Consider the following 12987-nt stretch of genomic DNA (forward strand, 5'->3'; position numbering starts at 1 on the left):
TAAATCTTTCCAGTTTTTCCTCTCTTTATTTTACCTTTTTGAAAAGCAAAACGTTTATAATCCCATTTTTCTGAAACAGGCCAAACAGGTCAGACAGGCAAGCAAGGAAATAGTAATTAACAGCGTGTACTTGTTTGTTTTGTCAACTAAATCTCTAATATATACTTTGTAAAACCCCTGGCTTGTTCTCAGGCTTCAGCATAGCCCTAAGCGGAGATCTCTTGGAGGGCTGATAAAAATTCATTTAACAATTTACTGGTTCGCCTCCTTGTGACTAAAGAAAACAGATGGGCAGCATTGCCTCCTGGTTGGATCTGACAGTTTTATGGCAAGCAAGAGAGAAAGTGGATGCCTTTTTAAGAAGGATTCTGGAGTTGTGTACAAAAAGCATTTTGTATTTTTAATGCGTAGAACAGTGTCAGCCACGCACATTACTGGGTCAGTGACTCACTAGCCTGTGGTTTCTTTTATTTGTGACAGGGTGGCAAGATCCCCATCAGGTGGACTGCACCAGAGGCAATTGCCTACCGTAAATTCACATCAGCTAGTGACGTGTGGAGCTATGGCATCGTCATGTGGGAAGTGATGTCCTACGGAGAAAGACCTTACTGGGATATGTCCAATCAAGATGTGAGTCTCCTTCTGAGCTTCCTTTTGTCTCTCTTTCCTCTCACCTCACCTTTACCTTTGTCCTTAGACATCTGCTGGTGTGTTTCTGTGTCAGTTGCTATATGGTTATAAGACGTTTATTCCAGGTTTTTAAAAGGATATTACGGGTGGTAGAACCCCTGTTTTCTCGGGGAGCTTCTCTGGAACTAAAATTCCTTGAGTACTTGAAGCCTGGTCTCTGGTCAGGGAATAGAGAGTTTTCAAGTTAGGGTCTGTAACTTGTGTATCAGCTTTATTTGTTTTGGTTTTTTAATTAAAAAAACCCGAACAATTAATGTAAGAAAGAAAAATGGAGGAAAGGGAAACTAATATATTTAAACTGTCAGATCGTAATACTGTCAGGAGAGGGGAGATTTGAATGTTCATATTAAATCTTGAGTTTATTAAATGTCTTTAAGAAAAAAACATTTGAATTTAATTGGGCTTCCTATTGCTAGTTAATTCTTGAAGCTCCGCTATGCTTGTAACTCTTTCAGGTGATTTTATTTCTTGTAGGATATCTAAATCAACATGTATGAAATCCAGTTCTGAGCATCCTTGTGACAATGGCATAGCTGCCCCCTGAGGACATTAAAAAGCAGCTTTTGGAAATGACCATTCTTAAATTATGCATGTCCTGTTTAACTGTACCATCTGGACTACTTCAGTGTATTCCAAGAGGGAGCATGCACAATGGCTGCTATTCCAGAAGAGTATTTAATAATAATGCTAATAAGAGCTTTTGCTAATGGAATTTTTATTAAATGAAAATAAAAAAATCCCAGTGAAAATGAAGCCTAGATTATCCACAATTCTTTTCCCAGGGGATTTACAAGGGTATAAAGGAAGAAGAAAATGGTAATCTGAATATATGGTCCTGGGAGTGGTTAAGTCATTTTACAAGTCATCTGCTTTCTTATGTAGAGCTGAACATTTTCAAAGAGTGTCTAGATGCGGATGGCATTTAATCTAAACAGGGGATATAATTTTAATTTCCTTCTGATGTGAAATGTCTCTTCTGGCACCCAATCTTGCCTTCCTTTGCTAACAGGAAGTCATCAAGACTTAGCAAGAAAATAAAACACCAGATGTGTCTCGGTTATATCAAGCATGTCTGCACAGCACAGTGGAGCTCACTGCAACAAACACAGAGCTGTTTTTATTAGAGCTGTTTATGTTAGGCTGGTGTACACTGCTAATATGTGCTGCTAGACCAGGTTGAAAAGCTGGCTTGAACAGTACAGGGAAAGCCAGTATTATGATCCTTGCACACTCTTCACATGTACATGTCATAGATATGCCTTTTTTTTCTCCTTAATGATGGCAAAATCAGTACTTTTCACAAAAAGCAGAAGTGGATTTCAAAGTATACTCAGTGTCTATTGAATCAAGAGAGATCAAAAGGATCTTCATACTTTCTGGAGTAGTGAGAGCCACTTTGTTTGTGGTCACTGAATAGCTGCTAATAATACAAGCATATTCCTCACGCTGTCCTCCCAGTGGATTTTAGCCACTAATTGGACAAGCACTAAATGAGGGAATTTAGTGCAACTCAGTCTCAGTTCACTCCTGGTCTCTGGTCTCATGGTGAGTCCTGCCAGCAGTGTCATATCGATTAATTCAGATCTGGAGGCTCTTGGGTCGTGTCCCTGTCATGTCAGAATTGAATCCCGTTCTCCTGAGAGAGCTAAGAAGACATCAGAATACTGAGCTCTGGAGCCCATTTTGGAGGGTTTGAAGTGACTTCAGTTTGTGAGTTTCTCTGAATTCTGTTAAATGTGAAATACATGCTTAAGCTGTGTTGGACTTCTGTAAAGCTGCACAAAAGGGTTCCCATCTCTGCATTTCTTGGCTCAGAGCATATAGTGGTGAGAGAACAGGTTCTCTGCAAGGCCTGTATTACTCACAGAGATGAACCAGCCTGGGGGACAAGGGGGAGGGGGTGATCTGCTGTACCTTAAAAATTATGGGGAAAACATAATTTTCAACATATTGCACCCAAAACTGACAGATATTTAAGATTTTCTGTAGAGCTGTTGCTTCTCCAACCCTCTGTCCAACGATAGTTGCTTAATTCTAACCAGGGCTATTCTGTCATCCCTATATCCAATGTGCTCTTTTGTGACACATTGCCTTCCTGTATCTGATATCTGCTTTGGATGCTGAACCCTTTTAGTTTTGAATTTCTGAGGAGAAATGGCAGTTCTGAGACCACCAACTGCCTGAGTCTGAGTGAAATTTTCCATGTTGTTTCACTTAATTGTGGATTTGTTACCATAGTTTGTATTGCCCTAGGATAAATGATACTCAGCTGGTAGATGTGAACAGTGTCTGATGTTCTCTAATGTCTTCCTAATTGTGCCATTTATAGGTAATTAAAGCCATTGAGGAAGGGTACCGGCTGCCACCCCCGATGGACTGCCCCATTGCTCTCCATCAGCTGATGCTGGACTGCTGGCAGAAGGAGCGCAGTGACAGGCCTAAATTTGGACAGATCGTCAACATGCTGGACAAACTCATCCGCAACCCCAACAGCCTGAAGAGGACAGGCAGTGAGAGCTCCAGGTCAGCTGTGCTTTAGTAATGGTGATGGACGAGGGAGCACACTGGAGGTGACAGGCAAAGCTGCGAGTCCTGGGTGTGAGGTGTGTGCTGTGGCTCTGCAGAGCGAGGCTGCACAGCAGCCACTGCACTGTGCGAGCGAGCACAGGGCTCGTGCTGGCACACTGCTGGACCCCCGGGGCACCCCAGGCTCGCCCAGCCCTGTGAGAAGGAAAATGGAACGAGCAGAGCTGTTGCTGTATCGCACCAACACTGAGCAAGTTTATAGCACAGCCTTAAGCACGTCCTGAAAAAGCTCTGACGCATTCAAGCTCTGTTGGAAGGCAGAGTTTGCTGCGTCTTTCCCATCTGCCACCGTGGTGAAAGGGCTCGAATGGGGTAGGGTCATCCCAATACAGTGTAGCTAACAGGAGTGATGTGGTTTTCTGAGGAAAAGCACATCATCAAGTTTTATAAACCCTAGATTTGTGTAGGATTTGCAAATGAGCATTACGGCATTACAGCCAACGCCTTGCGGGCATTGGGAAGGTGTGGATTAATTTTTATGTGAATTTGAATTTAATTTTGTGGAAAGCCAGTTTCATGTCTCCACCGATCCCGCATTACATTTGTTTTGTTTGCTAAGCATGGTGTACCTGGTACGTGCAAAAGAAGCACAGCAGGAAGGAAACTGCCAGAGTAGTAGGGTAAGACCAAAATATCTTTGTTGGGACAGATCAGCAGTTTGTTTAAGCTGATGAAATACTGCTGAAGTAATAGGAGCTTTACTAATTTACACCAGGTTTGGTCTGCTTTTTTAAAATGTCTTTGTCAGGTAAATTTGCTCACAGCAAATATGGAAAAAAAGCATAAAAGAAAAGAAACAAGAGGAAGATAATGGGAATATATTTTTCAGTAGAAGGGAAGGTACAAAAATATCCATTAGACAATACAAAATTAAGCTTCTTGAATCAGTGAAGGAGTAAGAGCGATTCTGTCTCAGCCTTCAATAGAACAACGCTGTAAAAAAAGCTAGTTCCTTTTTTAAATTTGTAGGTCCCTTTGTGAGTCTTGCTTACAATGTATGTTATCTGAAGAGGGATTATTAACCTTGTGAGGCCACTATCACCACGTCTTCCAAATTGCCCCAATTGTAATGGTAGCCTAGCAAAAATGTATCCTTCCTTTGATGCTTAAATAATTTACATGGTGAGAATCACAGTATGATCTGCTGTGATAATTTGATTTGAGAACCACAGTATGAACTCCTCCATTTTGCTTTCTTTCCAATTTAGAGGTGCTCTTTGAAAATATGTAGATTTTTCAATAGTTAATAGACAGTTCAAGGTCATTCTCTGTGCGTGTATGTAAGTTAATAGCCTATTCAAGGTCATTTCATGTTCATGGCTGTTTATAAATATATTTCTCATCTTTGGAATATGAATTTCAAGTATGCATATAACATTATTAATATATGACTTTATACATGCAGCATAATTATATATAAATAGGTTGCCATGATTGGTCTTGTGTTAGATAGTGCAGTAAAAGAGTTGTGCCAACTATAACCAGTGTGTACTCAGTGCCTCAGGCAAGATGTAACCGTGCTATTGCACACCTAATCTTTGATGTGCATTTTCAGATAAATTGCTAAATGATAATTGTTTTGATTAGATAGATAGTAGTAATTTATAGTGGTTTAATGAAACAGGGGCTTATGCTATACATGAAATAATAAATGAAATATTAATAAGAGAAGCAAATTTTGTAAAAATAATTATTGGCAAATCTGTGCAAGGGAAAATGAGAAGCACATTCCACAGTGCAAAAGAGAAAAAGATCAAAGCTCGCGTGATTCCCGCCACTCCTGGCACACACTACAGTCAGGAATGGATTGATTAAAGAGGGGATTAACTCCCTGCTGTCCTGAGTTTGATTGAGTGCTCTGAGCAGACCTGGCTAGAAATAGGATTTATCTGAACCCGCCCTGAGTTTTACCCTCCAAACCAGTCTGGCAGGGTGTGAGCTCCCAGTTCCTTTGCACATACTTCAGTAGTGTTTCTATAGCTGCTGAGCTGAGGTCTGACACATGCAGGATTGGCAAGGTCTGGCATTGCTGCCCGTGAGATACAGACCCAGCAGACTGAACGCCTTCCAGCATTGCCATCTTCTTTGTTTGTGGAAGTAAAAGCATTTTCTGTGAACTTGGTTGCTTCTGAGGTAGAAGTTGTAAGCAGCATTGTGGTTCAAATTAGGTCTCAAACCAAAAATAAAAACCTAAGGTCAGATTCTTTCTTAGCAAAAATTGGCCTATTCCTTTGCATTTTGTTCAGTTTCTTGCATTGGTCTGCGTTGATGTGCAGAGCCACCAGTTTCGTTGGGCACAGCGTCTCGCCCTTGCTTTCCCTCATCGTTGAGGATAATTGTTGCAGAGACCAAACTTTGGTTTGTGGTTCATGATCCAGCTGACACCATTTCTCTGTCCTTTCACTGTTTGGCATCCAGACCTAGCACAGCCCTGCTGGATCCCAGCTCCCCTGAGTTCTCAGCGGTTGTTTCTGTCGGTGACTGGCTCCAAGCCATGAAAATGGAGCGATACAAGGATAACTTCACAGCTGCTGGCTATACCACCCTAGAGGCTGTGGTGCATATGAACCAGGAGTAAGTACTCAGCGATATAACAAAAAACTGGTAAATCTGGATTTAATCAGCCTCTTTTGCTTTGTGCTGCATATCATTACACTCATTAAAGGAATGGAATGCCTTTCATTTGGATGGAGGATAACTTTAAAATGCCTCCACTTATTTAATTAAACATTTCTGTACATCTGCCTTGCTTTTGCTAATGTTGCTTGTGGTTGACTCATAATATTTTTCTCTGCACCAGCATCTGATCCATGGTTCTCAGCCCCCCGCTTCTTCTCTTGCTTTCCGCAGTGACCTGGCGAGGATCGGGATCACGGCCATCGCGCACCAGAACAAGATCCTGAGCAGCGTCCAGGCGATGCGCACCCAAATGCAACAGATGCACGGCAGGATGGTTCCCGTCTGAGCCAGTACTGAATAAACTCAAAACTCTTGAAATTAGTTTACCTCATCCATGCACTTTAATTGAAGAACTGCACTTTTTTTACTTCGTCTCCTCGCCCGTCGAAATAAAGATCTGCAGCATTGCTTGATGTACAGATTGCGGAAGCCGAGCGTGTGTGTTGGTGGGGGGGGGCCTCCAGAAATGACGAGCTGTCATTTTAGATCAGACCTGGAACAAATTGTTTCTTGGAACATACTTCTCTGTTGATCAACGATATGTAAAATACATGTATCTATATAAATATAAAGTCACATTCAAGTTTTGATGCTATGTTTGCTGCCAGATACTGTGCTTGAAGAAACAACAGCATTACTCTCCTTCTCCCTGTGACCCGTAGGATTACAACCATAGTGTTTTATTCGTGGGTGAAACCACCGATGTGCATCTTTCACTGGAATGAAGAATCTGCCCTAGGATATATTTTGCAGACTTGATGCATCACTAATACCTTGCAGAAACCTCAGTGAGAATATTGTTTGGCTAATCAGTGCCTGCCAATTAGTGATCTGCCCATTTATGGGCTTGAGACATGAAGTGACCCACCTTGTGGATTACTGGGCAAAACTAGACTTCTGGGGAGATTATTGGCTGTTGTTGTGCCATGCTGAAGCCTACAATTGAAAGACATTTTGTGAACATCTTGCCAGTAGTCAGCTGTGACAATCGTGGCTGTGGAGCTTTCAGACTTCTTTTCCCTTTCAAGAAGCAATTCCCTTTGCCTCACGGAAGGTACATGTTCATGGTGCTTTATTTCTTAAACTGTGCTAGGATTTCAACACTGTTGGGGGAAAGTAAAAAATGCTGTGGTATGTATTATTTGGGGTTCCCAACTTGTTTGTAAGAACCTGTACTGGTTTCCCAGACTAATTGCTGAGTGTTTCCCATTGTTTGCTCTATTTGATGACAGTGAAAATTGCACTCTTTCAAAATCTGGTCTTGCTCTCGAGATGTTGCGTGTCAGGATGTGCAGACAAGGTGTAGGAGTGTGTCTTAGGGCTCAGCTCAGTGCTGAGAGCTCAACCCCACTTTGCACTGAGAGCAGTAGAGATGCGCTTGTGTTTTGGATGGGAAAAACTCACACGTGTGGATCCCATAGGAAGCAACAATAACCTTGTAAATTACAGATACTCATAAATTCACTGAGGAGAACCAAGGACTTTTCCTGCCCTCTCGTGAGCAGAAGTAGAACCAATATTTATGTTTTAGCAAGACCAGTTTCAGTTGCAGTGTCAGTGGTTTTATGGGAGGGGAAGCAGAAGGAAATGGGACTGTGCATGCAGCCTTCCTGGTTTTGCAGTTCGGGTGTCAGGCAGGGTGACAGCTCTGTGCTATGCAGCAATGTTACAGTTCAGGCACAGTGATCCAGTCTGATCAGCTGTGGGAACCAAAATTCACTCTTGTAACCAGCACTGTGGGCTGGATTATCGAGGCAGCTGTGAGTGTGAGTGCCAGGTACAGGCTGCACAGCTGAGGCCTGATGCCCCTCTGCAAGTATGGCCAAAAATATGGAGCATGACTTGCTGGAAAAGCTGCCCTTCACCTTCTCTAAGGAACAGATGGGAGACTGAGTGAGTGAAAGGATCCCCTGGGTTGCTAGGTGGAGGAGACTGCTATGGGAATGTGCTTGTCCTCTGTAGGTTGCACAGCATAAAGCTTTATCCAGGAAAGCTCTGAACACATTTAGGTTTGAATTTTATTTATATTAAAGCTTCTATTACTCCTTTTGAACAGACTATATAAATTAGATTCCTTTTAAAGTCCTTTTGAGGAACAAAGTAATGAGACGACCTTAGAAAAGAGACAGGACAGGCCCACTTATACTGTGCTGAATAGGAGAAGGATTTTCCTGACGTGTCCTTTAGAATAGACATTTCATTTCAGCTGTGCCAGGCACAATGTCAAGAAGGTGAAATTTATAGTTTGATGGTGCTAAGACTGGTTCTTTAGTCTATAATATTTTGGTCCTGGTCTGCACCTGACAGTAAATTCAGAAATGATTTAGTGGCTTTATATGTCAGACTTTTTTAATAATTGAGTTTATTCTAAAGCCAAAACAGTTCACTCAGTTGGACAAGTCACACTTACTGTATTGTCACTCACATCACTTTTTGTCACTTTTAACAATAACTTGATGATTTTGACCACTAACTCTCCTGCATTCCCAACTTTCTCAGAGAACAACATGTTCAAAATATGGAATGCTAAATTTGGATCCTGTCAAGTCATGACAGCTCAGTGTAAAGTGTTCTGCAGTATTACTTATAAAAGCTTTTCCATTTCAAGAAATTTAAGATTTCTTTAAAAAAAACTACTTAAACCGGCATGTTTTAATGTCATTTTGCCAGGCAACATAAGAAGTAGTTACTCATTTTAAAGACCTGACATTTGTACTTTCAGCAGGAAAAACTCTTTTGCATCTTAAGTGCAGAGATACTTCAAGTTTCCTCGCTGTAAATCTGTTGCATTCTGTTGAGATCATCTTTTTATCTAAAACCAAAATACACCCAATTTTCTGGCCAGTTTGTAAAATTGCTGTCTTGGAGTCTAGTAGTGGTAATTCAAAACAGTGCAATATTTTCCACACAAAATGGAAAACTGTGTCCCTATAGAATGAAAACTGTGAAGGCAGCTCAGATGCTGGTTTTTCAGCACTGCCACTGATGGTTGTGTTCCCTGCAATAAAATATGGCCAAGGAAGGGAATCCACTGGAATGTAATTTCAGCTAGAAGAGAGCAGATGAAAAAAAAAGAGGTGGCACATGTAAATATAGATAGATAGGTTATATGCCTGTATATAGGATATGCCATGGAAGCAAGACTTCGAAATAGTGTGAGGGAAGCTGAGGAGGGACTGGTTACACACAGCAGGGCTTCTCTGGGAGATCCAGGAGTAGGGATTCGGGCAGGTCTGTGTGTCTGTCTTGGCGCATGTGGTTTAATACGTTTGTGTTCTCTTTTGTGCAGGGAAATGGATTTTGCTTTCATGGCCCCATAGCCTGTCCTATTGATCGTATTGACCATGGAGGAACATAGACCAGACATGAAGCCTTCTGGATCCACAGTTGCGTCTTCCATAGCACTGATTCTGGAAAACACATGCTGAGCAGTCATCAGTCCCTGAAGAGAGCGTGACTTTTACTTTCTCTATTTTTTTTTTTCCGGGCCACCCACTCTGTTGTTTTTCTCCACTGAGCGATAACTGACTCTTTAAGACTCAGCACCCAGTTGTCACTTGAGGAATGTACTGTGTCAAAGCCCTGCAGACTTCTGGATTTTTTTTCCTCCCCTTCTGCTTTCTCTTCCTACCTTCAGTTTTATTTATATATTTTGTTATTTCCTCTCCTCGTCTCCCTGGCTCTTACCGCTCCATCTCGGACAGATGCAGGTGATGGAGCACTACACATCTTACCAAGGACACCAGGCCAGGTGCCACAGCAAAGAACCCAGTTCCTGTGAGCTGCCTATGTACATTGCTGAGGTGACATTTTACACTGAAGGTGCCATTGCAGTGATATAAATATATTTTTTTTCCTTGAATGGATAATGGATTATTGTCTCCTCTGAAAGGTGCGTATGTGTGGTTGTGTGCCTGTGTTTGCGTGCGAGGCACCTCGTGTGTAGAACTGCCTGTGAATGTGCCGAGAACACCTCTGGAAGCACAGGAGTCCCCTGTCATATGAGAGTAGGCCAATAGCTTGTGTCTGAAATGGTAGCAAGAACACACACACTAAAAAATGTTTGAATTTCTGTATCTGTAAGTGTATTTTTTAGCTGCCACGCTAATGAGTAGTTCTGCAGCCTGAAACAGGAGCAATTTCAAGTTAGTTTTGGATTTACGGATTGCGGGATCTAAAGGGTGCTAAAGGTTTTTGTTAAGTGTTGTTTATTCGTACTAGTGCCCTGTTCATGACCAAGACCAACCAGTTTGCAAGTGGCAAGGTAATGGAGGCAACACCTGCATTTCCGTCCACTGGTAATCCTGAACTGAATTCTTAAGTAGCCTTTTTTATCTGCAAAAATAGGATTTTAAAGACTTGTTGAATGCGAACAAATATATGCAATTCTTCCATTCACAGAAGCACCTTGCTCTGTGTGCAAGCTGTGAAATCTTGTAATGTAATAATCAGAACACTTTCCTGGTTCCCAGCACAGATAAGGAACAAATAATGCCAGTAAAGTTACTGTAGTTAGCCAGGCAGTTGTGAAATGTGTCCCGTTCCTTGTGCAGGTAATGAAGAGCAGGTGAAGTACAGTAGAAGATGCTCTTTCTTCCATGGCCCGAGGAACAGTGCTGCAACTTACTGGTTCCTACCAAGGAAAGCTTTCTGTGTTTGGAGAATCCACCTTAGTGGGGCTTAAGGTAGTTGGAGTGGAGCTGAGGGGAAGCACCCAGGGAACGTGGGGCTGCCCAGAGTACTTGGAGCGGGGCAGGTGACACTCCCCACTTGCTCCCTGGCTGCTGGGGGCCACCAGTGCAGCCCAGGTGGGACAGGGGCTGGCTCTGGCAGACGTTGGGCAGTCTGGATGTGCAGCCTTGACTGGAGCTGTGGTGTCCTGAAGTTGCTTCTGCTTCCTCCTCCTTGCTGACCCTCAGAGCTCATGGAGCAGTAATTCTGCCTGCTCTGGCAGAGGAGGAGTGGCAGGGCTGCAGGAGGGAAGCAAAGGCAGCGATGCTGTTGGCTGAGGCTGGGCACGGGCAGGGCACCAGGAGGTGCCAGCTGTGCTGGGATGGGCAGCCACAGGCTGCTCCAGATGGAGCTGGGACAAGTGGAAGGCGAGTGCCATGGCACTGCTGCCCCTTGGGAGAGGAGAGGTCACTGCTGGCCTGTCTCGCACGAGAAGCCTCTGTGTGTTAAGAAATTGTCCTGCTCACACACCACTGGTTGATGTTTGTCCGGGTTTTTCTTGCTGTGCTAATTTTGTGATGGATCTTATGTATTAAAAATATATATGTATAAAATACAAGAAGCTGGTAAGTAACCAGTGAACAGGACTTAAAAAGCAGTATTTTTCTTTTATGTGACATTTTCATAACCAGAAAAGAAAAAAAAATCTGAAATACTAATCAGACAAATAAAAAGAGAGTGCATTTATTTTTTTGTATCACTGCAAGTATGTTGGAATATGCAAGGACTGTGGTTAAAATTAGAATGTATGAGGCATATTATAATTTAGTTCATACTGAAAAAATCTAACAGCATTTCTTGGTTCGTGCATTTGAATGATCTCTGGGTTAGATATATAGATTTTTCTATTTTGTTTTAATTTGTAATTTTTTTCCCCCTCCATGAATTTTAGGTACACATAACTTATGTCATTTATTTATGGTCTTTTATACCTAGTTTGTAAAATTGTAAAATAGCAAACAATGCAAACATTTGCATTTGAAAATAATAAAGTAGTTGCTGTACAAACCTGAAATGGACTATTTCTAATCATTGTATATTTGTTTAATGTAGACTTTATTCACAACATATTCACAAGATATGAATACAGAATTCAGAATAATAATTCTCCAAATCAAAAATCCTTGACGTTTACCCCAAAGGGATTAATTCTCTTCAGCAGACTTCACAGGAATGCACTCCCAAAGTTTGTTTGAGCTGCATAACTCCCACGAGTACCTTAAAGCTTGTTACTGTTCCTAGTTCATGTCCTGGACTGTGTGGTGTGCTGAAAGAGTTTGTGATGTGGGAAGGATGCTGCAGTCAGGCTGACCTTGTTAACAATATCAATCATTTCTCCTTGGAGACCAGTTAGTATCCATGGGTGCTGTACCTGGACAGGGTCATCATATTGTTTCATTTGCACAACGGGAATTGGCTGGGAATAGTGTCCCACCCCTGCTCCCTCATCTGGACCTTGCCTGAGACCTGACATCACCTTAACAGAAATCCTACAGTTTTCACAGCATCCTTTGGGCCAGGGTTTCACCTCTCATGACCTTACTGCTGACTTACTGCCCGTGTTGCTCTCCTTGTGGGCTGCAATTTAGGTCAGTGGGCTCATGTAGGACACTTGTGGCCAAAGAGGGAGGTGGTGAAAGGTGTCAGGAGCAGCAGAAAATGGGGAGGGGCAGTTTGTGTGAAGAGAGCTCTAAGCCAGAGGCTGAGCATGGATGTTGTGTAAACGATGTTGCTGTGTGATGGTCAAACATGTAGGGGCACGAGCTATGTATTCTGTGTGTGTGTGATGGCCTCACCTGTCACCTCTTTGCAGTGCAGTGCTTAGTTTAGGACACACAGGCTTCCTGGCACTGCTAACTATTCAAATTACACATGTACGCAGTTCTCAGCGGCCACAGAAGAACTGGCTCGTCTAGAAATTTTCTTAAGATTTTGATTGGGCTATTTGAAGAAGATTTTGAAGCAAGCTCTTCTTGAGTTGGGAGAGAGTCCAGTGATGCCAGCAAAATGGTATCATACAGCTCTGGTCCCCAAAAGCCCTGCCAATAGCACTTTTTTGTACTGTTATTTAAAAGCAAATTCACTGTGTCCTTTTGTACCTGGGTGAGGAAGGCAGCTGACTGGGTCTTTCATCTGGTGCCTGGATTCAGTCAGTCAGGTATTGATAGAATATGTCATGGTGGAAAAATAGATTCCATTTCATATACACAAAGATCATTTACAAATTATTTAGTTTTATTGCAAAATGAAATAAGAACCTTTACATCTTTTTTTTTATGAAACAACTGTCTCAAAATGTCC

The 12987-nt window shown here is 42.2% G+C and overlaps 1 protein-coding gene across 1 annotated transcript in view; it reads left to right on the top strand.

Moving 5' to 3' along the window:
• EPHA4 (EPH receptor A4) overlaps nt 1-11701 on the top strand; it is a 106504-nt gene extending 94803 nt beyond the window's left edge. The window contains exons 14-18 of the mRNA XM_032697836.1: nt 481-630; nt 3020-3213; nt 5695-5850; nt 6127-7009; nt 9245-11701. Of these exons, the coding sequence (XP_032553727.1) occupies nt 481-630; nt 3020-3213; nt 5695-5850; nt 6127-6241 (615 nt within the window). The 3' untranslated portion in view covers nt 6242-7009; nt 9245-11701. The remainder of the gene's footprint in view (nt 1-480; nt 631-3019; nt 3214-5694; nt 5851-6126; nt 7010-9244) is intronic.
• Nucleotides 11702-12987: the final 1286 nt, after the last annotated feature.

The sequence above is a fragment of the Chiroxiphia lanceolata genome, chromosome 10 (genome assembly GCF_009829145.1).
Source record: "Chiroxiphia lanceolata isolate bChiLan1 chromosome 10, bChiLan1.pri, whole genome shotgun sequence".
Classification (NCBI taxonomy): Eukaryota; Metazoa; Chordata; class Aves; order Passeriformes; family Pipridae; genus Chiroxiphia; species Chiroxiphia lanceolata.